This window comes from Anoplophora glabripennis, unplaced genomic scaffold (genome assembly GCF_000390285.2).
Source record: "Anoplophora glabripennis isolate ALB-LARVAE unplaced genomic scaffold, Agla_2.0 scaffold276, whole genome shotgun sequence".
Classification (NCBI taxonomy): domain Eukaryota; kingdom Metazoa; phylum Arthropoda; class Insecta; order Coleoptera; family Cerambycidae; genus Anoplophora; species Anoplophora glabripennis.
Window position 1 is genome coordinate 199,263 of NW_019416521.1, and position 26,184 is coordinate 225,446.

Here is a 26,184-nt window from a genome sequence, read left to right on the forward strand (position 1 = left end):
TTACAGTTAAAAATGATCTAATACTACAGTTTACTAACAACTATGGTTTACAATTGTGGTGAGATAATGCGCCTGATCATTAATATGCACTTGGGGATCGGTCACAATAATTATTAATATAGTCACAATGATGTACTCATTAATTATACATTGGTTATGATGATGATTCGTTTAACACAACATCAAAACGTGTTTTCTTCATCACTAGTTCTATTTTTTATCATTTTGTAACAGTTTTCAGTAGCATAGTTCTTTTTTAATTACTTCAACTCACCAACTGTTTTACATTTTTGTATCTAGCATGACCAGGGTCTTTGACTTTTAACTTGGACGAAGACATATATTTAAGTACAGCAATATCAGATTTGGTAGGTATGTTGATTATTTAAATGGAAGGCTCTTAGTATTGATTACTATTATTCAAAAGTACAGCAAAATAAATCTGAGAAGTATTGTTATTGTTAACTTTTAATCTAAATGTTCCATCTGTCATATATGCACATTTCGCATTAGTTGCTCGAAGAATTGTGGGTAAATAATCAGAATATCAAACTGCCAAAACATTTCTTCGGAAAATCTCTGCGTCTGCCACCGCCCAAGGTCACGAGTCACTAGATAATATCAAGAAGGAAGTGATACGAACAACAAATCCATCACCGTCGTGACGAATAGACCGCTGCCGCTGAAGCTCACATAAAAATAATCTGGCGCCCGCTGAAGCCGCGAAAGCCAGTGTCCAGTCGCACGGCACACTCAGCAGCTCATCGACGAAGGTGCCGAATCGCGTGTGAGTGAAGAAGACCATGGGGTGCGGGACAGCAGCGGCCGTTTTGGCCTTACTCGCCTGTGTGGTTGTGCTGGTGGATACCGTCAGTTTGGATCTGGGTAAGACAGCCCTTGAAGTTCTTAAAATCGTTTTTTTTTACTGAGAGATACTAGATACCGAAATGGAAACTGTAGCAATTTTATTTTAAGTTCAAGACTCGGAGAAGTTCTCGACCATTTTATGCTTTTTTTAAGTAAACTTTAAAAAATAATTCTTAATCAACAAATCGAACAGGTTATATTAGGCCAGGAAAATAAGCTGGGAAATTACCATTTTGCGACTTGTTGTTTCGACAAGCTGAATTTATCACTATAGATGCTAAATATTATGTACAATAACATATTAGTTTCCACAGTCATAAAAATGGGGGGAAGATTGGTTACAGGGTGGCTAATTGTATAATTTTTACGTAAATTTACGTTTTCGCTTATAACTTTTTTCCATTCATTTCCACGAGAAAACAGTGAAGTACTTTTTTTTCGTCTTCAAAAGACCTACAAAACTAGCCCTCGAGCGTCAAAAAATATTGATTATATCAAAGGTTATAAACAGAAGAAGTTTATTTATGACTTTTGAATTAAACATTTATAAACTGCGTTATTATTACCAGAACGTTTTGGCATCGCATCCTCTCATTCCTTATCATTGTTTAATAACTCACACTAAATCTGGAATCGATAAGTTGAATAGTTTACAAATTATGGCCTTATAAACAAATTAACTAATTATTAGTTTGGACGATCCCGAGGATCTTCCACAATCGCACTGATTTATTTCTTGGTAGATTTCATAATAATAACAACGGAGTTACAGACTGTCCAACTCTATATTACCTGGACTAATATTGGTAAATGTAGGTAATTCAAAAATTTGGGGACATTTTTTAGCTGCAATAAATTGGCCAAAAAATCCGAGACAACAGAACATTTTTTGTTTTATTGGTTTACATTTATCAACATTTAACCCAATAATGTCCCACAATTGATCGAAAGTTGACGTCATCTGCGTTAATTTAACTGGAACACCCTGTATACTACTGCAATTTTGGATTCTACGTCAATTTTTAGGTGAACTTTCATAAAGGTTTCCTATTCTTAAAGTTTTGATATACAGGGTGTTTCAGTTCGAGTGAATCAAACTTTAACCACAAATAGAACTCAATAAATAATTCAGAAGTGCTTTATAAAGCAAGGGTCTAAGTCTCACCGTTTTCACTATACAGGGCCGTACTAGCCAGTTGTGAAAATCATATTATTTACGAAACCTTTGGTCTGCTTATAACAAATTCAAATTTGGTGTTAAGATTTACACATGTGCATAATTCACTGTAAAATTTACAAAATTTTGTAGGTCAGTGGCGTAGGAATAGGTAGTAAAGCGGGATTTTTTACCCCAACTTCTACACCAATGACCTAATCATTTGGGATTCATGAAAAAACAACCAAGCAATAATAGACTTCTGCCATCAGGAACTGTCATTTTATTTTTAAGATTTGAAATATTAGTGTTTGTAAAAAAATGGATGAATAATCAAGTCTTATCAGAAAAACGGCCTCCCATTCAAGTGAGATTTGCGGTAAAACGATACACTATACCGATTTTCAACAAGTATACCTTTTTTATGTAGGATTGTCCACGGAATCAAAAAATGAATCCCAAATGTTTAATATTTCATTGGCGTAGAAGCTGGGGCAAAAAATCCCACTTTACTACCAATTCCTACGCCACTGACCTACAAAAATTTGTAAATTTTACAGTAAATTATGCATACGTGTAAATGTTAACACCACTCCAAATTTGAATTAATTTGTTGTAACCATACCAAAGATTTCGTAAATAATATGAATTTAACAAAAGACCAATATACAGTGAAAACGGTGAGACTTAGACCCTTGCTTTATAAGACAATTCTGAACTATTTATTGAGTTCTATTTGTGGTTAAAATTTGATTCACTCGAAATGAAACACCCTGTATTTAATTTTTTTCAAAAAAAGCAAGTCCTATTTATTATCTTGTGACAGTCTCCATGAATTATTATATAATTTCTTGGCCAATTTATTGAATCAAAAATTGATAAACATAATAAAAATTGTAGACACCATTTTTCACATGTTTCTTATTGCGCTTCAAATGCAAATATATCAAAAGCATTTTTGTTCGTTTATTTTTTTATCGAAAGCAACGTGAAATAGACACACCCTGTACAAACAGGAACTCATGCTGTGACACACCAATTAGTTAAGATTCTTTTTTATAGCCCGTATTAAATAGATTTATTTTTAGGTATAAACGATTCAATTAAGTGACTTAAATGTCATACGTTCTACTAAAAGTGAGTGCGTTTATTTTTGCTATTAAGAACTACATTTCGGATGGGTTATTTTTAAAAATAAAAGTCACCGTAACATTTAAGCCCCTTAGCCAGCCAACATCTATTTTAATGCTGTAATTCACCGGGATTTCATGAGAAAATGTGTAAACAGTAACGACTTACCGCCAAACGCTCTTAAAAACATGTACTACAATACTTTGAGCATAGCATTTTTATGTATAAACTTTAAAAATCTCCTCTTTGTCCCTATAGTTAATTTACGCGCGAAAGATTCGAATTGTATATGCTCTATTGTTTAAAATATGTAAATACATCTGAGCTAACGATCCAATTGCTTGCAATTGTGTTTCTCTGTAGAGCTGCATGTATAAACAATTGCTGACCTCAACATTTCCTCTTTAAATTGAATTTACAGAACTAAATTTCATAATGTCCTGTTGCTCCCACGTGCCACCGCAAGTAAAGTGACAAAATGGAAGGAATATAAGATGAATAATAGTATATTTATATAGTTTATATGGTGGTCTGAACATTCTACAGTCTACAAACAGTCAAGCGAAGAATATAATTCGGTTGTTTCCTTCAAAGCTAATTTTTTATATATTATGTATATAAAAAACGAACACGTGTTAATCTCTTAATATTCATGTTCACAATATGGGGCCTGTCCAGAAAAGAACCGAACTTTATTTTTTTATACTTTATTATTAATTTTTACATTATTAGTTCTTCTCTTTCAAAGTACTCCCCTCCACCATTCAGACACTTTCCCCATGGGTGTTTCCATTCATTAATTTGAAATGGTCTTTAAAATCTGTAACAAATTTACTTTGATGTGATTAACAGTCGGCATGCTTTTAGCACCGATTTTAATTTCGGAAATCGCAAGGAGCCAGGTCTGTCGAGTAAGGAGGGTAAGAAAGAACAGTAACCTGATTTTTTACACAATACTGAAGAAATTGACAAGCTGAGAATCCGGGCTCATTGTTATGATGCAAGAACCATGAGTTGTCCCGCTACAACTCTGATCTCTCTTTGTGGATTTTTTTCGTAATCTTTCGATATGACAGTACACATGGTTCATTGTGTCGCTTGAGGCAAGAATTCAAAATAGATAATTTCATTAATGTCGAAAAACAGTGAACGTCATTTTAAAATTTGATCGAGACTAACGTTCTTTCTTAGGGCGTGGAGTTCCTTTACCAATCCATTGATTGAACTTTCATCTCCATCTACTTTACCCTTCTACAGTTTCTCTGATCTTTGACTTTCTGAACGTGGAAGGCATCAGTTGAAGCCGAAGGCCTTCCTGGTCGAGGAAACCATTCGTAACATTGCGTACGACCCAGAGCATCATCTCCGTTACCTTGTTTCAAAAGTTGAAACGTTTCCGTGAAGGTTTTCTCCAGTTTCACCCAAAATTTTACGTTGGATAGTTATTCCAGAAAATCAAATTTCAAAAATCGTCACTAACACTTAAATACGTTGCACTCAAATAACAATATCACAAAAACTAAATGAGATGTCAACAATCCAAGAACATGTGGTTACAGAGGATGTTATGTGCAACGCAATGCTGCCAACCGCATATCAGTAAATATTTCCATTAGCGGGTAATTCAAAAAGTTTGATTATTTTCTGAACAGACTTCGTACTTTTATTAGTAGCTACAAATATATAGCAGTTAAGTTTGTAGACAATGAATTGTATTTTGATTCAAAATGTCATCTCTAAAGATGAATTAAAACACATCTAAACGTTAAAGCAACAATAGAATCAATAGATTTTAACTTTAAACGGGTATTTTATAGCTGTAGCGGAAAATGTTTAGTACTATTACTAAAAATAACTTTAAAACGTTATGTAACAGTCATATAGTGATGACCAAATGACAATTAAATCTTCAATCACTTATAAATATATCATTCGAATATCGTATTTCATATTGCTAGGCTAAATTCATATTTAACTACAACAAAACCGGTTTTCTAGATCATAAAACTGGTTATATTATTCTGCGGAATATTTTCCAAATATCCGTTTGTATATATTTCCATTTATGTTTGCAACAATATTTTTTTTCGTGAATATCTTGTTTCCTAAATTGTATTACTGCCTAAACTATAAACTGCTCGCATATATATTTTTTAATTCTTCATTTCCGAGACCCAAACAGGCTTGGTCTTCTTGTCTTATCCCTACAATTAGATCTGTGTTTTTATCTACTATTTTCAATCTGATATTCTGTCCACAGTTTCTGGTGTTTACATCCTCTGTAATTAATTTGGTGCCATAAGTTAATAGCAAATCTATTTTGGATTTATTTTTCAGGATATTATGAACAAATTCCAATTATGTAGTGATTTTCCTTCGTGTCTTATACTTCATTACTTGCTTCTTCCATTGTTTGTTCCTTTTTCCTTATTCTTCTTCTTCCCATCTATTCCTTTTTGATTTTAAACCGTTAATAATGTTTAAATTAAATTTATATGAAAATCACATTCCTTTGTTTTTATATGTTCAATGTGTAGTCCTTGTAATGCTTATCTTTTCTGTAACAAAAAAACTGTCAATTGTTTCTTCCGACCATTATTTTCTTTAACTGATTCCTCACTAACACTAAGGTTGTTTGACTATATTTTGTAAAATTTATCAAACGAGGTATAGAAATAATACCATGAAGAATGATTTAAGATACTATTAATAAGTGTACAGTAAACAATACAGTTCTCTATTCCTTCGGCCTGAGTACTTTTTGGGTTACATGATGTTTTCCCATCAGAATATTTTATCCCCTTCTTGAGGTGTTTCTTAGCAATAGCCGAAGCTACTGGTTGCTGGGAACTGGAATAAAATATTCAAGGAACATTATGAGTCAAACACATAACATAACTTTTTCAAATTTCCTGATTGAAAAAATTTCCTACATTCATAGATGCATATATTTTGTTAGTTAGTTGAGAGTTTGTATAAATGTTGTGGAGGTCGAACACAATAAGAGGAACCCTGAGGAACACCAGATTTTTCGTGGTTTCTAACAATTTTTTTGTGTATATTTTGCATTTTTTAAATTCACTAGGCAAAAAAATTAAGCAGAAGGAAAATTGAGGAGCAGAAAAGTTTCCAAATTTTTCTAGTGATTTTTGAAAGGCTGCAACTTCGTGAATAATGGTCGTATCGAGAAAAAAAAGAAGTATCTTGAAGCCTGAAGATTCTAGTTTTGAAATCTTGAGATGAAAAATTTTTTTAAGTATGACTATACTGAACGAAAAAAAATACTTTTTCTGCTGTTCTGGAAAATTAGCGAAAAAACTTCTAAAATTATTATTATTATTTTTTAATGTCAAAAGAAACTTATTTCTCGCCATTTGAAATATCCAATGTAAATTTGTAGGACGTAATAAAATTTATAATTTTTTTTTGTCGACATTTAATGAGTATGTAACGCGAAACTGTGAGAAATATAACCCAAAAAAATTTGTTTCATCTTAATCAATAATTGATATTTAGCAATAAACCTGCTCCTATAATTTTTTATAAAACTTTACAGGCCCCTTGGGCATATATTGGGCTAAAAGAAAACCTACAAACATTAGTACTTTTCGCATTATTTACAAAGGAGTCGTTGATTTTTCAAAGCAGCAGAAAAAATCATTTTTTGTATTTTTTCAAATTAATGCTGATTATTAAAAAAATCTCAATCATACCAAAAGGCCTTTGAAGAGGATTGGTTCAGGTTTCTAAAACCCACTTTCCGTTCGCTGTCCGATCATTCTTCTCCTTCTTTCTTCCTTTCCTAGTGGTTGATCCTGATAAGTCCCATAGCACCGCGGCCTAATTAGGCCCACTGTGCGTCCCACTACTTAGTCCTATTCAGCAAGTAGTTTTGTCCTTTTAACAAAGTCCAAAAGCTTCTTTGCTCTTTCCTTCAAAGGATACTCTATGAGCTCCTTACAATGAAGCCAGAGCCCGCCTGACCATACTGGGAGATGTACCGCAGAAGGGCTCCGGACCAATGAACTCTATCTCGGATCCCTTCCTAGCAGGTTCATCCGCTTTCTCTTTCCCACAGATGTCTTTGTGTCCTGGCACCCAACACAGCATTTATAAACAATCCCCCACAAGTTTTGAACTTATCTTTTAAGTGCAGCTTGACTATCAGAGAATATATATACGAGTTTGCGTTTATAACCTCTACGTACATTCTCTGCAAGGCACGCCATTATCGCGAAAATTTCTGCTTGGAATACGGCAAGGAACCTCCCCAGACTGTCCATATATTCCTGCAGCCGTCCCTCTGGCCATTTTAGAGCCATCCGTAAACCATACTAGGCTCCATCTTTCCAGGGTATCAAACTTTCCTCGCATTTGCTTTGATCCTCTATTCTAGTCTCAAATGGCGTGTGGAAGTGAAACCTTGGAACCATTTGTCCGATCATGATCAAAAAAAATTTTAAAAATTGTAAAATTTTTGCCTTGCATTATTTCTTTTGATTGCACCGAGAGCAATGCTCAAAAAAATTTGTCATCTCAAGATTCAAAAATCACTAATAAAAGTTAGCTGCCCAATTAATTTTTTGGCTGATTACAACCAGAAGACATAGAGGTTTTCTCAAACACATTGAAGATCGCCGTAACCCAACACCTAGTTAGAGTCAATCTCTCCCTGTATGGAACCTCCACACCGAATTAAAAAATATGCCATGAACGAATGAATATGTATGCGCAGATATACGAGCCGCCTTTTTCTCCGAGCCAAGGACTCAGCGGTTTCTTGGTGGGCGGCTGGCATTAAGCAATTTGTCCCTAGCGTCGGGCCCGTTGTTCGACCAGCACGTTACACTGCACTTGTTTAGCTGTGGAATTGCTGAATTAATTGAGCGGGACTAATTTGTAGTACTATTCAAATGAACCGTACCCAAATGGAAGCTGGAAGGTCAGTTTTCACTCGTTTCGTCTGTGGGACGATTTAACAATGACACAGTACCGACAGGATGGACTTTTCAGTGACCTCCTAAACAGTTGAGTGTGTGTTAAATTGAAAATTTAGTAAGTGCGGAAAAACAACATCTTGCACCTGGTATAGAATGCCATAAAGTGACTCAAACTGGAGAACAATCAGAACTATACTATATGGCTTTGAAGATATCGTTTCAGTTTTATTCAAAATTTAAAGGAGGTTGTTGCAAATGTGCCCATCATTAAAAGTGCCCAACTGCTAAATTCCTTAACCAGCATTGATTTCACACTCGACAAAGTTAAAAAATTTATGAAACGGCTTAAAAATAATTGAATTAATGGAATAAGTGTGAATTTTCTCAAAAACTGTTGTCCATTTATTTCCCAACCGGTTTCAATGATTACAAACGATTCTTTCACAAATCATATGCTTCCTACCGCCTGCAAAAAAGCTTCTGTCACGCTGTTTACAAGAAGGGTGACAAAATGGACTGCAGAAATTGAGCTTACTACCAATTATTATTATCATCAAAATCTATAAACCGAAATGAAATATTACATTTTCTAATGTTATTGAACGTTATTTCAATCGAACAACATGGTTTTGTGCCCGATTGATCCATAGTGACTAATTTCCTACAGTATTAACGATTAAATTCCTACAGACATAATTTAGATTTTGACGAAGCATTTGATCGAATAACTTGAAGCAATACTGATTCGTGGTGAGCTGCTGTGATCAGGAGCCTTCCTATTCCAGAGAGCTTTCATCGACACGTCCGGTAATTAGTGGTGTACCTCAAGGGTCTGTCATGGGACCTCTCTTATTCTCTGCGTTCGTCTGGGGCCGAGCACTGCATATAAACTCTAAAGTTTGTTTCTAGCGACAGCGAATCCTGAATGCAAATAAATGTGTTTTCCAGCTGGTGAAAAATAATCCACGCTACTAATACCTCCAACAAGAAACACAACTAAAAACCGTAGCTTCCTACAATGATCCTGGTATTATTATGGAAAACGTTTCATCGTCTGACCACATAGCACAAAAGCAAACTCCAAGGTCTATCTTTTAAAAGAAAACTTTTACAAAGGCATCGTCTTCTATTTTTGTTCCTCTACAAGGGTTATGTCCATTCAGTTCATTGTTGGAATTCGCTGATCCCGTGTGGAATGCCAACTTCGTGGGAGCCCAGGAGTTGCTTGAATTAGTAAATTTGCAAACTATAAAATGGTGCCTAAAATTATTTCTTGCCGCTGTTATAAGCACATGTATAAGCACATCAAAAATTTAAACGCACTCTTCTGATTGATTACAATACCAAAAATTATGCAATAATTACTATGTATCTTTGGTACGATTATTAATTAATTATACGATCTTGTTAAATTTTACTTTGCCATTTGAGCTGCCTGACTGTAGTGAAATTAATAATTTGCTTCATTTTTGCTGATTGTCTCTAATAAATGTGATGATAAAATAAAATGTATTGCCTTATTCTTAATAGTATTAATAGTATTAAAACCAATGCATTTGGTTCTCCCACTGTATTAATACTGACGTCTCTTCATAGATCTAAGTTACTCATATAATTAATTGCAGTATTAAGAATAATACTTTTTTTATATTTGAATATATGTATGTACATATTCCAAAATTTATATTATTATATAATCAAATTTAGATTATTTTGTAAGTAACAGTATTTTACCTCAATTGCAATGTGGCTTCAACTGCCTGAGTTCCCGTCATTGGTGACTTAACAAAAGCAGAAAACGTGAGACTAGTTTAATTTTTATTGGACTTCTCTAAAGCCTTTGACTTCTTTTTCTAAACTTAAGTACTATGACTCTGATGATTTAACACCTGCATATATTAATTCCTATTTATATAGAATAGCCCCACAAATACGTGTTATAGTCTTTCCGAAGTCAGTTGAACATATATAAAAACGCCTAGCAATAAAATTTAATGAGTTTCATGGGTGTCCGAATAAAAGTTTTCTGCTAAAGGTAAAAATTAATAAAAATTTATATATAATGTGTAGAAAATTTCTATTATATGTTCATTTGACTAACAACATATTTTAATTATTTATGTCCTCAATTTTCTTTATATAAATTATAAATTGTTCGCCGAAATACGTATCTCGTCATGTCACAGATATTTTTAAATTTTTGTTTTCGCTTCCTCTTCACGCAATGATGTATAACACCTTGTTTAATAACACGAAAAATTGTGGACATTCAAACTTTAGTTAATATGTGAATTCTATTTATAATTTCATTATATGATTTTTCGTTTTCTTCCTTTTTTAAACAATCGTAAATATTTAAAATGAGACGATGGCATTGAACATGTAATTTTTTTTTAATAATTCTAAATCTGTTTCATCAACAACAGGTTCTACTAATTCAATATTGTTTGGCGGTATTTCGTTCTGTTACGTTTCAAAAGGTCTCCAAAATGCCGTGTTGTAAACAAAATATCCCTCTTATTTCTCCCTTTCGCAATTATAATATCAATGATTAATAGGTGGTGTCTATAATAAATTAAAATTACCTGAATCACATCAAATTCCGCATTGCTGCACTGCACTGTTAGGCAATTTGTCGACAATTGAAATTTATGGCCGGTCACCCAGTCCGGCTGTGTTTGTCACTATTTGCTCGCGTATGCTTTTCAACTGGGCTACCAGACCTGGGGTGTGGCTAAATAAATATGGGAACAAGTTTTTCAAATATTTCAATGCCGAATTGTTGTGTAGCGACCGAACCTGGTACATACCGCCTAACTCTTTGGTCTTCAATTGAGATCGGAAAGATTATACTAATATGTTCTTGAAATCCTTTCTGCTGTACCCCAAGGTTTAGTTTTAGGTCCATTGCTTTTTATCATTTACACCGCTTGCATTTTTTAATCAATTCAACAATGTTACAAGCTTATTCTGCTGATACTCAACATTATTATCACTTTGATGTTAACAATCTGGATCAAGCGTGCAATATTGCCAGCTCTGAGTTACAAATTGTTAGACAGTTATCTGAAAGATAACATAATTTAAAATTAAATTTTAGTAAATCAAAAATATTTTTTTAAGTTCTAAGAAAGAGGTTCAAATTTTAAATATCAACTTTAATATTATAATTGATGGTATTGCAATTGTCACTGCTGGTTTCTTACTGTTTGCACAAACCTCGTTAAATTTCTCTTAAATTTAATATTACTTATATTTCCTACCGTTAGAGACAGGTGGTTTAAAATAAAAGGTCACCCTGTACCAATCCTTATTAGGTTAACCAAACAATGATAAAATACGGTGAGAGATATTGTTGATTAAAAATGTTTTTTTATTTACCATTCTCATAACTATCAAGTTCATTGAGTAGGCTGATTTCCGTTGACTTTATAAATAACATAATATTTATTATCGACTGGAATTAACAAATGACCAACTAATTTACATACGCAGCATGCCATTTGTTTCATTCATTAGATGTGAAGCAGGATTATAGTCTCGCGATCCATAATACATTATACTATTAGACCAGTAGTATTTTTAGAAGTAGGTGCATAATTAAATTGTTGCTTTAGATATTTGACTTGTCCTGTATTCATATAAGCCAATATCAAAATGAAATATATACCCACCTAGAAGCTTTAAATAAACAATTTATACTTTATTTTTTATATCTTTCAGACCAATGCCTAATAATTATATACACTAGATGATTAAGCTACTCCCAAACCACAACAGCTACATGTATGGTATCTGATACTTTACCTATATAGTAATATGTAATACAGAGACGGCATGAGTCACTTAAATATCGGGTGTCCCACGAAAAGAACATTTTCTAAAAACTTAAATATAGCAATAGTACATTTTCTGAAAAAGACAATGTTATTCTCAGTCGGGTAATCAATAAATTTTTTATAAGTTTGCTGATATATCTTCTTCAATTTTTCTGGTAACAAATTACACTCTATCTGCTTTGCTGACTCAATAATTTCTGGCGGAGTTAATGTGAATCCTTCCATCTTAAATAATAAATAGTTATTTTTAATGGATTTAAATAGGAACAATATGGCGATTACTGTGTACCTCAGTTATTTGATTAAAGAAATTGTGCGAATAGCAAATGTATGAAATATATTATATTAAATCATTCTTCTCTGATAAACACCATGTCCTAATTCAATTACTTCAAATTCACAACATAAATATGTCAGGATAATCCATTTAATTTTATTCTGTAGCAAGACTGCCGCTTGAATTTTGTTAGATTGCGACTGAATGAGTGGGTTGGTATCCTACTTACAAAAGAATTGTCCAATAATTTCGTTCGAGGCTAGTTTCAATGTACTGAAAACATATATGGGCAGTTAAATGTTATTTGTCTACGTTGATTAATCGTTTTATTTTCAAAGCATAGCCCTAATAAAATACAACAAATCCAGACGCGTTTGATGCTAATTTGAAAAATTTCGACAGCTTTATGTTAATAGAAATTTTCTTGTGCCGCCCTATATAGTATAAAATTGTGAATTTTTTATACAGGTGGAAAGTTTTTAAAATAGCTTTATACAAATAGCAACATTAGCCACCTAATGGTAAAATGTAAAGTATGGTATCGAACAATTGGATGCCATATGACGATGCGGAACTGGAAGGGGATCAATTTCTTCTCTCTGTTATCGTAAATAAGTTCAACAATCCCGTTCAAAATAATCAGCCCATAAATGTCACTGGGTACATAAAAACCCAACAGTGTACGATGCACTTGTAATACCGCATTTTTAATGTCATTGGCGTGCATTTTTTCTTCCTTATCGTTCGTTCATGCCATCCTCTTTAAAAGTTTAAATAAAATCACTGCAATTTTGTTGTAGTTTACCAAAAGCGTCATTTGTTTCTTGATCTATGTCCAATTTTATAAAAATTTGGCGTTACTAATTTCCCATTTGTTTCTTTTTCAGGTATTACTAAAGAAGTGGAAGAAGTGATTGACAAGGATGACTTCGTGCTGTCTCTCAAACATATCAAACCCAAGAAAAGAGGCCGTGGAGCTATGGAAACGCTTTTCGCAGTGGATTTTCCAGGAGCGGAGCACAAGCTGGCTTTGATACTAGACAGAAGGACAAAGAGAGGTATTTTACATTTGGAATCGTTTTCTTTGTCTTCATTCAAAATTAGTAAACATATTGACGAAAAATAAGTTAAGATCTGAATAGTCTGTTCTTTTTGCTTCTGCTCTCAATAATCTAAGTTAAGGAGGTATATCGGGGTCCGAGGGAAGTGAGGAGCGCAGGGGGAGTCCTTTACTTTTCTTATGGGACTAAAGCCCGCTGCCAATTTGAAACAATTATATTCTATTGACATTATGCACATAGCATACATATTGACTAATTAACAACGTAAAATATCATATTTAAGTAGTTTTAAATTATATTTAATGAACGCATAAAGTCTATGTAGATGTGGGAACAGCGCTAATAATTGACTAGCAGTTGTACACACTGCGAACCTACAGAACTCGGACATCGGAGATATTGCGCGTCAAATTCGGGTAAAGATGCGTACGCGTTCTAAAATGTATTGTGTGTAAACTATGCAGAATATAATTATATATATAGCAAATATATTGTATTATCCTCGCGAATATTTGTATCCTTTATTTAAAATCCGTAAATCATGTGAACTGGTAAAACAACGAGAATTATGTTAATTTAGTTCTAAAGAAATGAAATGACACTCGCGCCCATCTCTCGTCCAAGTAAAAGAAAATGTTGGATGCAATTTTGAAGGTTCTGTGATAGAAATTACATTATTACTCACTGTCCGTGTTTTTAATCTCTATTTTAGTAATGTTACAAAAGTTTTGCGACTATAACTATTTTTTTAGATATAAAGTTTGCTGAGAAATATTTATGTTCCTTTATTATTCCTTACAAATGCTTTTATCTCAAGTATTACTAATTATAATAAACAAGTAAAGAAATCTTTATGTAACCCTAAATATTGTTGGGTAATGATTACGATGTTTTTATAAACCATTAAATATATTAAAAGGATTTATCAACTGTATTTTTTATTACATTATACATGGGATTTAGGGAAAATGTATATGTTTGAAATCAATTTCGTTTTTATCAAGTATTTAAAATGTATTCCCTCCTTGCTGTCAGCTGATTGCGACGTTGCCACATTAATCCTCAAGTCAGACAGAAATGCAATTATTGGTTTCTGTTTCTAATTAATACAGCGGTTCTATCTTCAAAACTTACATTAGTTTTACATCAAAAATAAGATAATGCTGTGTACTACCTATGGATAAGTTTTGTTTCACAATTTTTACATTTTTTTCTCAGTTATATGCAAAAAAAGAGACGCACCGGCCATCTTCGCCATATAAACCTATGTTAAAATGAACAACTTTCAACAACAATATCTCAAAGTCTAGATTCAAAAAAAATTTCAAAAAATATGACGCACTGGGCAATACGCTATATAAATTTCAAGTTCATCTGTGCATTTGAGTAAACCCGATATACCTCCTTAATTTGTAGAAAATTTATACCTTCCTATCGTAGTGGTTATGCTCTGATTTTTATTTTCTTTCATCATTGAAAGGGATTTTTTTTATACAGTAAACAGTAACAGCCTAAATTCAAGGTTATTTATGAGAGAAATGTTTCGGTGTTGAATTTTGAGTGACTTTAAAATTTTATCAACTCATTTTTTAGTTAGAAGAACTAAAATATGTGAGAATGAGAACAAACTGTCTTCGTGTAATAATTATTACCAAATATGACACAAGGAAGCTGTAATATTCGTCTTCACATACAAACAAATGCTTGTAAACGGTAGCTGATGACTATGTTGTTGTAACATTCATTAGTGTTTATTCATCATTACCATTATGCATTACAATTTAAACATGTCTAGTAATATTCTATCTATTTACAATTTTTTTCTTCTTGTTTGTCATCTCTATCGTTTAAGAAATATTTGTTCATATTCCAGCTGCCTTTTTTGATGAAACACAATGAATTTTCGAATTTATCGACACTTCAAGTGAATTCTACACAGCCTATTTATAAAAAAAACGAGTCATTTAAGTCTGTAAACATTCGTGGCGATTTTTCTTGTTTAGAAGATATTTAAAAAAGTCCATTGCTAACAGGTATCCAAAGCTTGTAGCTAATTTTGGAAACTCCGAACAAGCTATTTCTACATTGCATATCGTTTGTTTTGTATTTATCATTTAGAAAAGGTTTGACGTATATTGTATCACAAAGCAAAATGCATACATTCCACATACCATAGAACTTTTACCCACAGCTGTTGCTAGTATTTTTAGGATTTTTATTTATGATAGTAGTACAAATGTCACAGAGGTATTTCAACTATTACTTTTGTATTACATCACATTTGTTTTTTCCTCGGAATAAAAATATTTTGGTACTTAAATTAATTTATTGGACGAGTAATGTAGTTTTGAAAATAACTTGTCAAAGCTATCTGATTTTCCAGTACTTAGTAAAAAATAACAGTGTAAAATTAAAGGTATGAGTGAAGTTATTTTGATGTTGAGTTTTGGATTAACTTAAGATTTTAACAAAGAAATGAGTTTGTTAACTCAATTTTTAGTTAGGAAGATCAAAGTAATGAGAACATGTGTAAAAATCATTCAATTCCCTCAGATACAGAGGACGCACGCCACCCACTGTGCCTTTTAAGACCTAAAATATCTATTCCTTGGTTTGTCAGAACAGTGACAGAGTTCCTTAAATTATGGCTGAGCATCCTAATTGCCAAGCATTTTCTAAGTCTGAGTCGTCACTTTCTTGAATCATAACTTACCAGAAGCTTAAGTTGTGGCAAAATATTATCTTGGAGAAATATCTAATGACAAGAGACGTCACGTGACAATAAATATTCGGTCTCACAGTAACCAAAGCCAAAACATTTTCATGTACGACTTGTTTGTTTTGTAGATATAAAAAACGTCATAAGCACTGCGGTTATTAAATGTCGTACTGATTTCGGACATTTGGGGGTTTCGATATCCAAACATATCCTCAACCAGTAGAGGACACTTACTGACCTTAATGCTTATAATATACTATTACTCAGTGGTACACACAAAAAAAAATCTTGCGTTAAATGTACAATATTTGATTTTTTATCGCATTTATATATAGGCAAGAAAATATTTTGTTCCTTCAAAAAAATTATTTATTTATTTAAATACGATAAATTTCTACCCAGAAATATAATTTCTAACTTTAAAAATAGGCAGCATTTAAAATAAATATCTGATACTTACGACTAAACGAATTCTATTCTTATCTCTCTCTTTATGATCTACATAGATTTTATAGAAACATGTTTCGTATATTATATTAATGTGTCGCTTGTTTAATACGAATTTGAATAATTTTGGTCAAATGATTGTATATACTTATTTTAAGAATATATTTGCATATAAATATTTCTCAGTAATAAAAAATATTTTGTTTCAAAACTCACAAAACACTTAGTACAACAGCTACTCTACGATCGTTTGTAAGTTTAACCAACCAGACGTAGGTCGATTTGGGACTTATCGATGGTCCTCATCAGTATGTCTTTAGATCGATCCAGCTGCTTTATTGTCGTTACTCACAAGGAGATGTGTATACACAGAGCGTAAGTGACTCCATCTATCGTGCTACTTCCCACCTACGCCATCATGTGACCTGCTACAATTTTCTTTCAAGAAAATTTTTTTGAGGGACAGATAGTTTGAAACAAATATGTTTGCAGTTTATAATAAACTGTAAGAGATCTTGTAGCTAAAGTCCGAGTTAATAAATTTCAAAACTGTAAAAGATTTAAATTAAATTATATATAATATTTATAAATAATATAAATTCTAAGGAAAATTATAGATTACAGCAAATATTTCACATAGTTTGACGAAAGTATCTGCTCATTTGATCAAAATTTTTCAGTGTAGTCAAGAATTGACTTTTGAGGGACAGATAGTTTGAAACAAATATGTTTGCAGTTTATAATAAACTGTAAGAGATCTTGTAGCTAAAGTCCGAGTTAATAAATTTNTAAAGTCCGAGATAATAATTCAAAACTATAAAAGATTTTTATTAAATTATATATATTTACAAATAATATAAATTTTAAGAAAAATTATAGATTACAGCAAATATTTCACATAGTTTGACGAAAACATATACATTTGAATACAATAAATTACATTTACGGCAAATAATTCCACTTAAAACTATCTGCTCATTTGATCCAAATACTTTTTTTTTTCATTGTAGTCAAGAACTGATTTCAGTTACTATTAAGTGTATACAGTGGTGCACCAATATGACACACTCAAAAGTTGTTCAATATTATATAAGATTTATTTAGCTAACAAATAGTTAAGTGAATATTATTCAACAGATTGTGTTACCATTTCAACGTAAATATGATAATTAGGATTTTGGGTGAAACTTTACTCATTTTTTTATGAAGTGTATTCCACATGTTTTCAGGTTAAAGTTTATTGATTTATAATATGTAACATTCCTCACTAGACAAGGTGTCACAGAAATATGTGCCAAAATTTGACTCATCAAAAACAACAACTTTTATTTAATTTTTTTTCGAAAACTCTTAGTTTTTAAGTTTTAAGTATAATTTCTTTAATACGGTTAAACTTCTATTCTCTAAATAAACGAACTCAAGAAATCATAATCTGTGAAAAAAGCATTAACCGATCTTTCGAGCTTGTATAAATCGTTCCCCGATTTTTCTCAGTTATCGTGGAAACCCTGGAGGACGGCCGCAAACGCTCGCAGCACTTTACCGTGGACATCCTCCACGACGACACCACAATCAACGCCCTCATCCTGGCAGTTAATCAGACTCAACCTGGGGCACACGCCAACCTATACATCGACTGCGTGTCCTACGGAATGGTGGCTACCCCCAAGTCATTGAGAGACATGTACAAGAGCATGGGCAACCCGAAAATTGAAGTGGTGAGTGTTTACCCGCCTCGTTTGCACGAACACGCTGTATTTCGCTTGGAACCCGATATTCCGCAGACTCCGGTCGACCGGTGTTGTAAATCGTGAGTCATTTATGGAGAAGACAAGTTGCTTCACTTTCGAACATAACATTTTATTCACGTAAGCAGATAAATCAGAGCTGCTGCTGTAACGGGATTCTGAGAAATCGGCAATTTTCCTCGTTCCGAAACGCACTGCGTGTGCTACTACTCTAGAAACTGGTTGTCTGGGCCGTTGTTATTACACAATTATTTTTTTTAGAATACTAGCCCTGGAAATAGCTGTCCAACTATTACAGTTTTACCTTTATGGCCTTAATAAAACAAATTAAATCGTCATTGATCAATTATTTTGTAGAATTCCATTATAATTACTGCAACAATTGTCTTTAGTTTCATGAAAAGCGGTACCCAATGGAAGTGGACTACCACAGGGATCTGCGAATGGTTTTGAGCAGAAATGAATGTCCTTTGCCTTTAGAGACTCAGTTCAGTAAGAAATTCGACAGTTTCTTTGACGATGATCTAAATAACGACCTCAGAGATGACCCCAACGTACAATCAGCTCCACCAGGATACCCAGAGAATGCCGTCGATAAAAGCGATATCCCCATACTGGATACTATAGATGATAGTAAGTGTTTTAATAATTCTATTAATGATTACCGCCTAAAAAAACCTTAAAAAATTTATATTGGTTCATCCTTGTCGACACTGTGTATTCTTACTAATTTACTAGTACTTAAGTAGTACATTTTCATAACCTAGACTACTTCTTTTCAGTTGGAATCATTAATACTTTGAACAAGCTCATTGAAGTTGTCAACTTGGAAGTACGAAGATGCGAAGATACTACAAAAGCACTGGAGCAACTCAGGCATCTTATCACTGAATGCGAGCTTTGTAAACGTCAACCAATTCGTGAAGCCCCCAATTGTCAAACTCATCCCCCTGGCTGCTATCCAGGTGTGCAGTGTCACAACACCGCCCAAGGACCTAGATGCGGATCTTGTCCTTCAGGATACACTGGAGATGGTAGGTACTGACGGTACTTTTTGCTATGATAAAGTACTATGTCCTACTCTAAGATTCTATAAGAAACATAGCCACCTTCTTCCGCTTCAGAAAACTCAATTTTCCAACGCTTACAAAATTTATTTAGCTTTTAAAGGAACATTCTCGGTTATCTTTACTGCAAAAAAGTTAAATTCCTTTCCAAAAAGTGTCATACCTTCCTTCAAACACTGAATCGTTTGTGTAGCTTCATTATGGAGCAAATTTACTTCTTTGCACCTCAGAAAACATTCATTTTCCCTTTCCATGAAGTAGCATAGCTTCTCACAGTCCTCATATCATTAATCTAACTTTTTAACAAATATTCTCCTCACTTTTCACTTCTCAAAGCATAACACTTTGTTATCTGACCGCTTCCATAGTAGTCCAGGCAGTATCTGTTTCGGGTTGGGTAAAACGCATGTGATTGGAAATTTTTGCTTTAGCGGCTTCTAAATAACATCAGAAATTATAATTTTTCTATGCAAATAAAAAAAACGTGGGTTTAATTGTTATTGCAAAAAAATGTATAAAAAAAATAGCAAAAATAATTCATTTTTTTTCTTGAATTTCTCGTCGACAACTTAGCAACTACATATTCGTTTTAGACAAAAATGGAAAAGGAAAAAAGTTTTGTAATTAAATTTTGAACAAGATAGAGTTAGTTGCAATTCGAAAAAATAATTATTGTTGTTGCAAAATTCGGAAAAATCATTTAAAAAATTGCACAAAGTGCTAGTTTATTTGTCATTTTTTTTTTCAGACACTTGAATAATACCTAGGATCTTCATACTTTTCCCAATTAAACTTCTTAGTGCATAGAATCATCACACCAAATTTCATCCAATTCGGTTCGATAGTTTTTACATAATAATTGTTTAATTTTTTTTTTTTTTTTTTAATTAAAAAATTTTCAAAATCAAATTTCTAAAAATCTAAAGCCTTTGAATACTTGAAAATTTCACCACAAAAAGAAGAGCTCTCAAGCTTTAAAATGCTTTTTGAAAAATTCAAATCGGACGATTAGGTGAGCCGTGGTGATTGTTTAAACATTTTCGCAATTTTCACGCTTATAAACAATTGCAATAATTTAATGTTTTTTTCAATTTTTTTATTTTAAAATATGGTTTGAAAGTACTCGGAAAGACGAGTATTTAAAAAAAAAACTGATGATCCGCCCATTATTTTCAGAGTTATAGCCCGTTAAAGTTAACCCTTATTTACAGCAAAAGTATAAGGGTATAAGGGCTGTTTTTTGAACTAATAGGTTTGTCATTCCGAGTACTTTCCAGATATAAATTTTCAAAATTTGCAGTCACGACCGTCCCATTTAAAATGTCACCCAAAGATATTCAAGACCGCGTGAAATCAATGAAATATCAGTGGTGGAGGGAGCAAACACCAGCTATCTGAATTCTCGAGTTCAAAATTGCAACGCTCGGAAAAATTTCAATTATCTCAGCTTCTAATGGACCAATTTCGATGATTTTTTTTTAAATCGATGTCTCGCAATTTAAAAAATTCAATTATCATATTTTCAACTACCTTTATTATTAATTATTGGACTTTTAACATGCCGATAAACAGTTACCACAGCTCACCTAATCGTCCGATTTCAATTTTTCAAAAAGCATTTTAAAGCTTGAGAGCTCTTCTTTGTGTGGTGAAATTTTCAAGTATTCAAAGGCTTTAGCTTTTTAGAAATTTGATTTTAAAAATGTTTTAATTTAAAAAAAATTTAATAATTATTATGTAAAAACTATCGAACCGAATTGGGTGTTTGGTGTGATGATTTTATACACTAAAAAGTTTAATTGGGAAAAGTATGAAGATCCTAGGTATTATTCAAGTGTCTGAAAAAAATTGACAAATAAACTAGCATTTTTTGCAATTTTTTAAATGATTTTTCCGATTTTTGCAATAACAATAATTATTTTTTCGAATTGCAACTAACTCTATCTTGATCAAAATTTAATTACAAAACTTTTTTTCCTCTTCCATTTTTGTCTAAAATGAACAGTTGCTAAGTTGTCGACGAGAAATCCAAGAAAAAAATAAATTTTTTTGCTATTTTTTATACTTTTTTGCAATAACAATTATGCCCACGTTTTTATCATTTCTGATGTTATTCAGAAGCCGTTAAAGCAAAAATCTCCGATCATATGCGTTTTACCCAATTATACCCTTTTTAAAACAAATACCGCCTAAACGCTTGTCTGAAACAGAAGTTATTCCATCCGTCCCTTTGCAGGCTACCGATGCACCCCCAATCCAAGTTGCGCCGACAACCCCTGCTTCGAAGGAGTGGAGTGTAGAGACGGACACAACGGTCCACAGTGCGGGCAGTGTCCTAGGGGCTACGAAGGAGATGGACGCAGGTGCGTCCGGAGGTCCTGCAACTTCGAGAACTGCGAAACCTGCGCCGACAACCCTTGTTTCAGGGGAGCTACGTGCAGGGACGGGCCGAGGGGGGCAGAGTGCGGACCATGTCCAAGAGGTTACGAAGGCGATGGACGCACTTGCGTGCGGAGGAACCCCTGCGATTACAACCGATGCGCCCCAGGTATGTCGCCATATGGTTCTTAATGGTACCCTTAAAGCATGACCCGTTGGCCTGTCTCTGCGCTTGATATCTCAAATTATCCATTAACGTGTTTTTTGTATAAATTTTTTAGTTCTTAATAAATCATCTAATCACTAATTTTCTGGTTTTATTCACGTCTCAGAGAACACCCTCAACATTCGGCTACGAACTATCAAACACAGGAATTGTAATCTCTCAATCAGTCCCTATTTTAGTTAGTGAGAAACACAAACTAGAACGAGAGGAAGCCAATGTAAATATTAATATATTTCTATCTCTATCTCTACCTCTACCCCTATCTCTAGCTCCATCTCTATCTCTAACTCTACCTCTATCTCTAACTCTAACTCTATCTCCAACTCTATATCTATCTATATCTCTAACTTTATCTCTAACTATATCTCTAACTATATCTCTAACACTATCTCTAACTCTATATCTACCTCTAACTATATATCTGACTTTATCTCTAACTCTATCTCTAACACTATCTCTAACACTATCTCTAACTCTATATCTATCTCGATCTCTAACTGTACCTATAACTCTATATCTAACCCTATCTCTAACTTTGTCTCTAATTATATCTCGAATCTATATATATCTCTATTATATCTCACTCTATCTCTATCTATATCTCCTATCTATCTAGAGATAATATGAGAAAACAGTAATTCATACTGTGAAACTGTTGCAGACTTGTCAGAAAGTAGATATCATTGATATGAATATATCTTTTTCCACAATAGCAATTTCTTGTAATCTTGGTAGTTCGAAATCGAATTTCCTCTTTCAGTTTTTGTTTCTAAATTGGCCTTTGCAATTCCTTTCTATAACTCACACTTCAACATCTGCTTCTTAGCTTCTGCACAGCTTAGTTAATACAAATTTGATGCTTATACTGTCCAAATGTTGAAAAAGAATATTTTGCGGCTTATTAGAATCCGTATTCCTGGTTTACTTTCTTCCTTCATTAACTTACCTAATCTACAATTTGACTTTCAAGTATTTACTCTGTCTTTCTAGTATCTACTATCTAAATAAAGATAGAAATGTTTTCTGAAAAGATTTTTAAATTTAAATGTAACAAGCAAGCAGACAAATATTTTCAAACTTTATCAGCAACATTCAATCATTGAATAACAGAGTTAATATTATAATAGAGTTAAATATGTTAAGGCATTTTGGTGATGCATGTATTGAAATCTAAAAAATGCAGAAAAACTCTTAAATGTGAAAAGATGTATACCGATTCGTTACGGATCTTATAGTGCTTGCAAACTGGCACTAGCTGTACAGATTTTCGAGATATTTTGAAAAAAATCTAACATTTTTATTATCACAAATTCTATAAGTATAATAGCAAATTTTTGCAAAGACTGTCACTGACAATTCAGATTTTTGTTTTAAAGTTGAACTTTCTTTTTTATGCTTTTCGCAATGTTATTGAGCTTTTGTGCCTACAATACATCGTTAAAAGCTAAGAAAATGTTTTTTTCTTCCATTTATTAAGACGACCTATTTTTCAAACTGTCTCGAAAGCCTAAACAGCTAGAGCTAGAGAAAGGTTAATAACTATTTGGTTTTTCTACCAAAGTGACCCAAAGGAAAATCAGCCAAAGAAAAAGTTTTATTTTCTGAAATTTCTAAAACCGCTTGTATGACATGACACCTGTCTTGGACTAACACATTTTTATTTTGAAACAGGATGTGTTCCCATATGGCCTCCCCACAAGTGATGGAACCTACCCCAGAGTATTCTTCAGATACGATCAGAAATGAGTGTTTTTTTAATTTTTTTCTCACACAACACTGCATTGCACTGAACAACTGCACCAGCACGTAATATATGATAATATCTGCACCCACACTGACCCGATTTTGAGGATTTTTATTACAATTATAAAAATTGTAGTGCAAAACTAAGCGTGTTTTAGTCACAATTGTACTCTATAGGTAGATGTGACTGCATTTTATTATCTAGTCCAAATATTCTTTTTTACAGTTTTGAAAAGGGTCTTACATATATTTAGGATTATCTCAACATCTACTACACAAAAGTAGTACCTAAATATTTCTTGAACTATATAAACATTTCTTGATTTTACTTTGTTTACAATTTAATATGTTGTCGACAACACAAACGCACAACTCAAATATTAAACATATTTTAGTATTGTCTTCTTGCAAGGCTTCTAACCCGGGTATATGGTATAACTGAAGAACACACAGCACTTATAATAGCCAGTAATCTGTTAAAATTGTAATTTTGTGTTTTATGTAAATGTAAACTACTTAACTATGTATTGTTTTATACAATAAAGAGTATTCTATTGAAATGTATTATTTCATAACAAAATATCATATTAAATCAGTAACGGTTACCCAACTTAAATTGCTTTAATAGACGAGAATAAGTGTGTAGTATTTTAAATTGCTCAAGTGTCCCACAAGGCACGGCTTCATATATGGTAAACAGGTGAGCAGCTAGTGCAACGCATTGTGTGACCTTTACTCTGTGTTTCAAAATAAAGGTGTTGGTTGTGAAACGGATTTTTTTCCAAATAACTTGTGATAAAAAGTTAATGAAACATGTTCTATGGTTTTTAGGTTTACAGTGCTACCCCACGGAAGAGCATCCTTACTACAAGTGTATGCGTTGTCCGGAAGGAACGACTAGTGATGGCGCCGGTTGCCACGACGTAGATGAGGTGAGTTATTTTTAGAATTTAAAATTTACTTTTCAAGCTTAAAGGATTTTATGTATTCAAGTTTATAAAATTGCAGTCTATTTCATTAATCTTCGGCTATTATGTTAATGAAGGTAAAATTTATAGCTGATTCTTTAGTTATAACTACTGCAATGACTACTGTGCAACGTAAGCCAAATAGTGTCATGGATTTTCGTTGGTCATAGTCTCCAACGGAATATAAAGTGGTCGTGCGCCTCCATACGAAAAGCTATTGTTTATGAAAGGTTTTCGACATCACCTTCTTGTTGCAATTTTGGTTTATTTAGTACAAAATTTTTGTGAGATTTGCTTGAAATGTCTGTATAGAAGATTTAGGAGCTAGTTTTTGTAAAACCTCTTTAGAGAGTCTGATATCAATGCTTTAGGAGCTTGTATTTTCAAAGTCCCCTTGGAGTGTCTGGTATGGAAGATTAAGAGCTTGTGTGGAAAATTTAGCAGCTTGTATCCCTCAGTATCTTCGCCAAGTTTGGACAATACCTATTTGGTATGAGCTATGGGAGCTTTGAGCTCGTGAAAATTTTTTAGGAGGAAATGTTTAACTTTATTTTGACAAAGGTTACACAGCCCCACAAATAAAGTATTTTTTCTGTGCATCGAACTATATCCTTATATTTTTAATCTTGCTGAATCCGAATCCGAGGTCTGTTTGGCCTTGCCAGGTCGGGTTAAAGATCATTTCAAGGTCAAACCGTTAAAAATCCCCTAAGGTAGGAGCAACTATGGTTATTATATATTTTTAGAGTCGCTGAATCCGAGTCCGAGGTCCACTTGACCTTGTCAGGTCAGTTTAAAGGTCATTTGAAGGTCAAACCGAGAAAAATTCCCTATGGTGGAGGCAACCATGGTTACTATATGTTTTTGGGGTCGCTGAATCCAAATCCGGGGTCTGTTTGGTTTTGTTAGGTCAGATTCAAGGTCACTATAAGGTCATTCTAAGGTCTAACAAAGAAAAATCCACCATAGCGGGAGCAACCGAAGTAATTAAATTGTTTTTTCGGGCCACTGATTGCAAATTAAGGTTCCTTTTGTCTCTACCGTGTCAAGATCAATGTCATTTTGGGGTTAAACTGAGTAACTTCTAAATAGGGTTTTGTGGTAATACTCCAGGCTTTTTTGGTCGCTTTATAGGACTCCATTTGATCTTATTGCATCAGGGTTAATGTTATTTGAAAGCTAGTTACTTATAATACCTATTAATGGGCTTGTCTTACAAAGCAATTTTTGCCTCGCTCATCTGTAATGGACCGAAAGACTCTCAACATTCACGAGTCTCCACATTAACATGATCAATCACATTTGAAAATCCGGCACTATAATTTTATACCGCATTATTGATTACTAACACTTTCATCTTTTGCGGTACGAAAGATTCTGGATAGTTGCCGTGCGGGATAATTGCGGGTTGTTTTAAAAAAAAAGGTGATGATGTCATAATGTTGTCTTCAATCATTTCTCCTTGGCATTTCGTTATGTTTTGTGAACACTTCGAGTATGATACTCTTGTGTCTATTATCACCGCAGGATTGGACCTGCGGTGGTTGGGGCACAAATGAGGTGTAGATCGGGGGCAGAGTGCTCACGAACAATTTTTTGAATTTATTGTTGTTTAT

General features: G+C 33.2%; 1 protein-coding gene across 1 annotated transcript in view; it reads left to right on the top strand.

The window, feature by feature from the left end:
• Nucleotides 1–626: 626 nt before the first annotated feature.
• Nucleotides 627–26,184, top strand: part of LOC108907585 (cartilage oligomeric matrix protein) — a 29,219-nt gene continuing 3,661 nt past the window's right edge. The window contains exons 1-7 of the mRNA XM_023454827.1: nucleotides 627–885; nucleotides 13,098–13,268; nucleotides 17,932–18,155; nucleotides 18,578–18,818; nucleotides 18,968–19,219; nucleotides 21,489–21,800; nucleotides 24,432–24,532. Coding sequence (XP_023310595.1) covers nucleotides 804–885; nucleotides 13,098–13,268; nucleotides 17,932–18,155; nucleotides 18,578–18,818; nucleotides 18,968–19,219; nucleotides 21,489–21,800; nucleotides 24,432–24,532 — 1,383 coding nt within the window. The 5' untranslated portion in view covers nucleotides 627–803. The remainder of the gene's footprint in view (nucleotides 886–13,097; nucleotides 13,269–17,931; nucleotides 18,156–18,577; nucleotides 18,819–18,967; nucleotides 19,220–21,488; nucleotides 21,801–24,431; nucleotides 24,533–26,184) is intronic.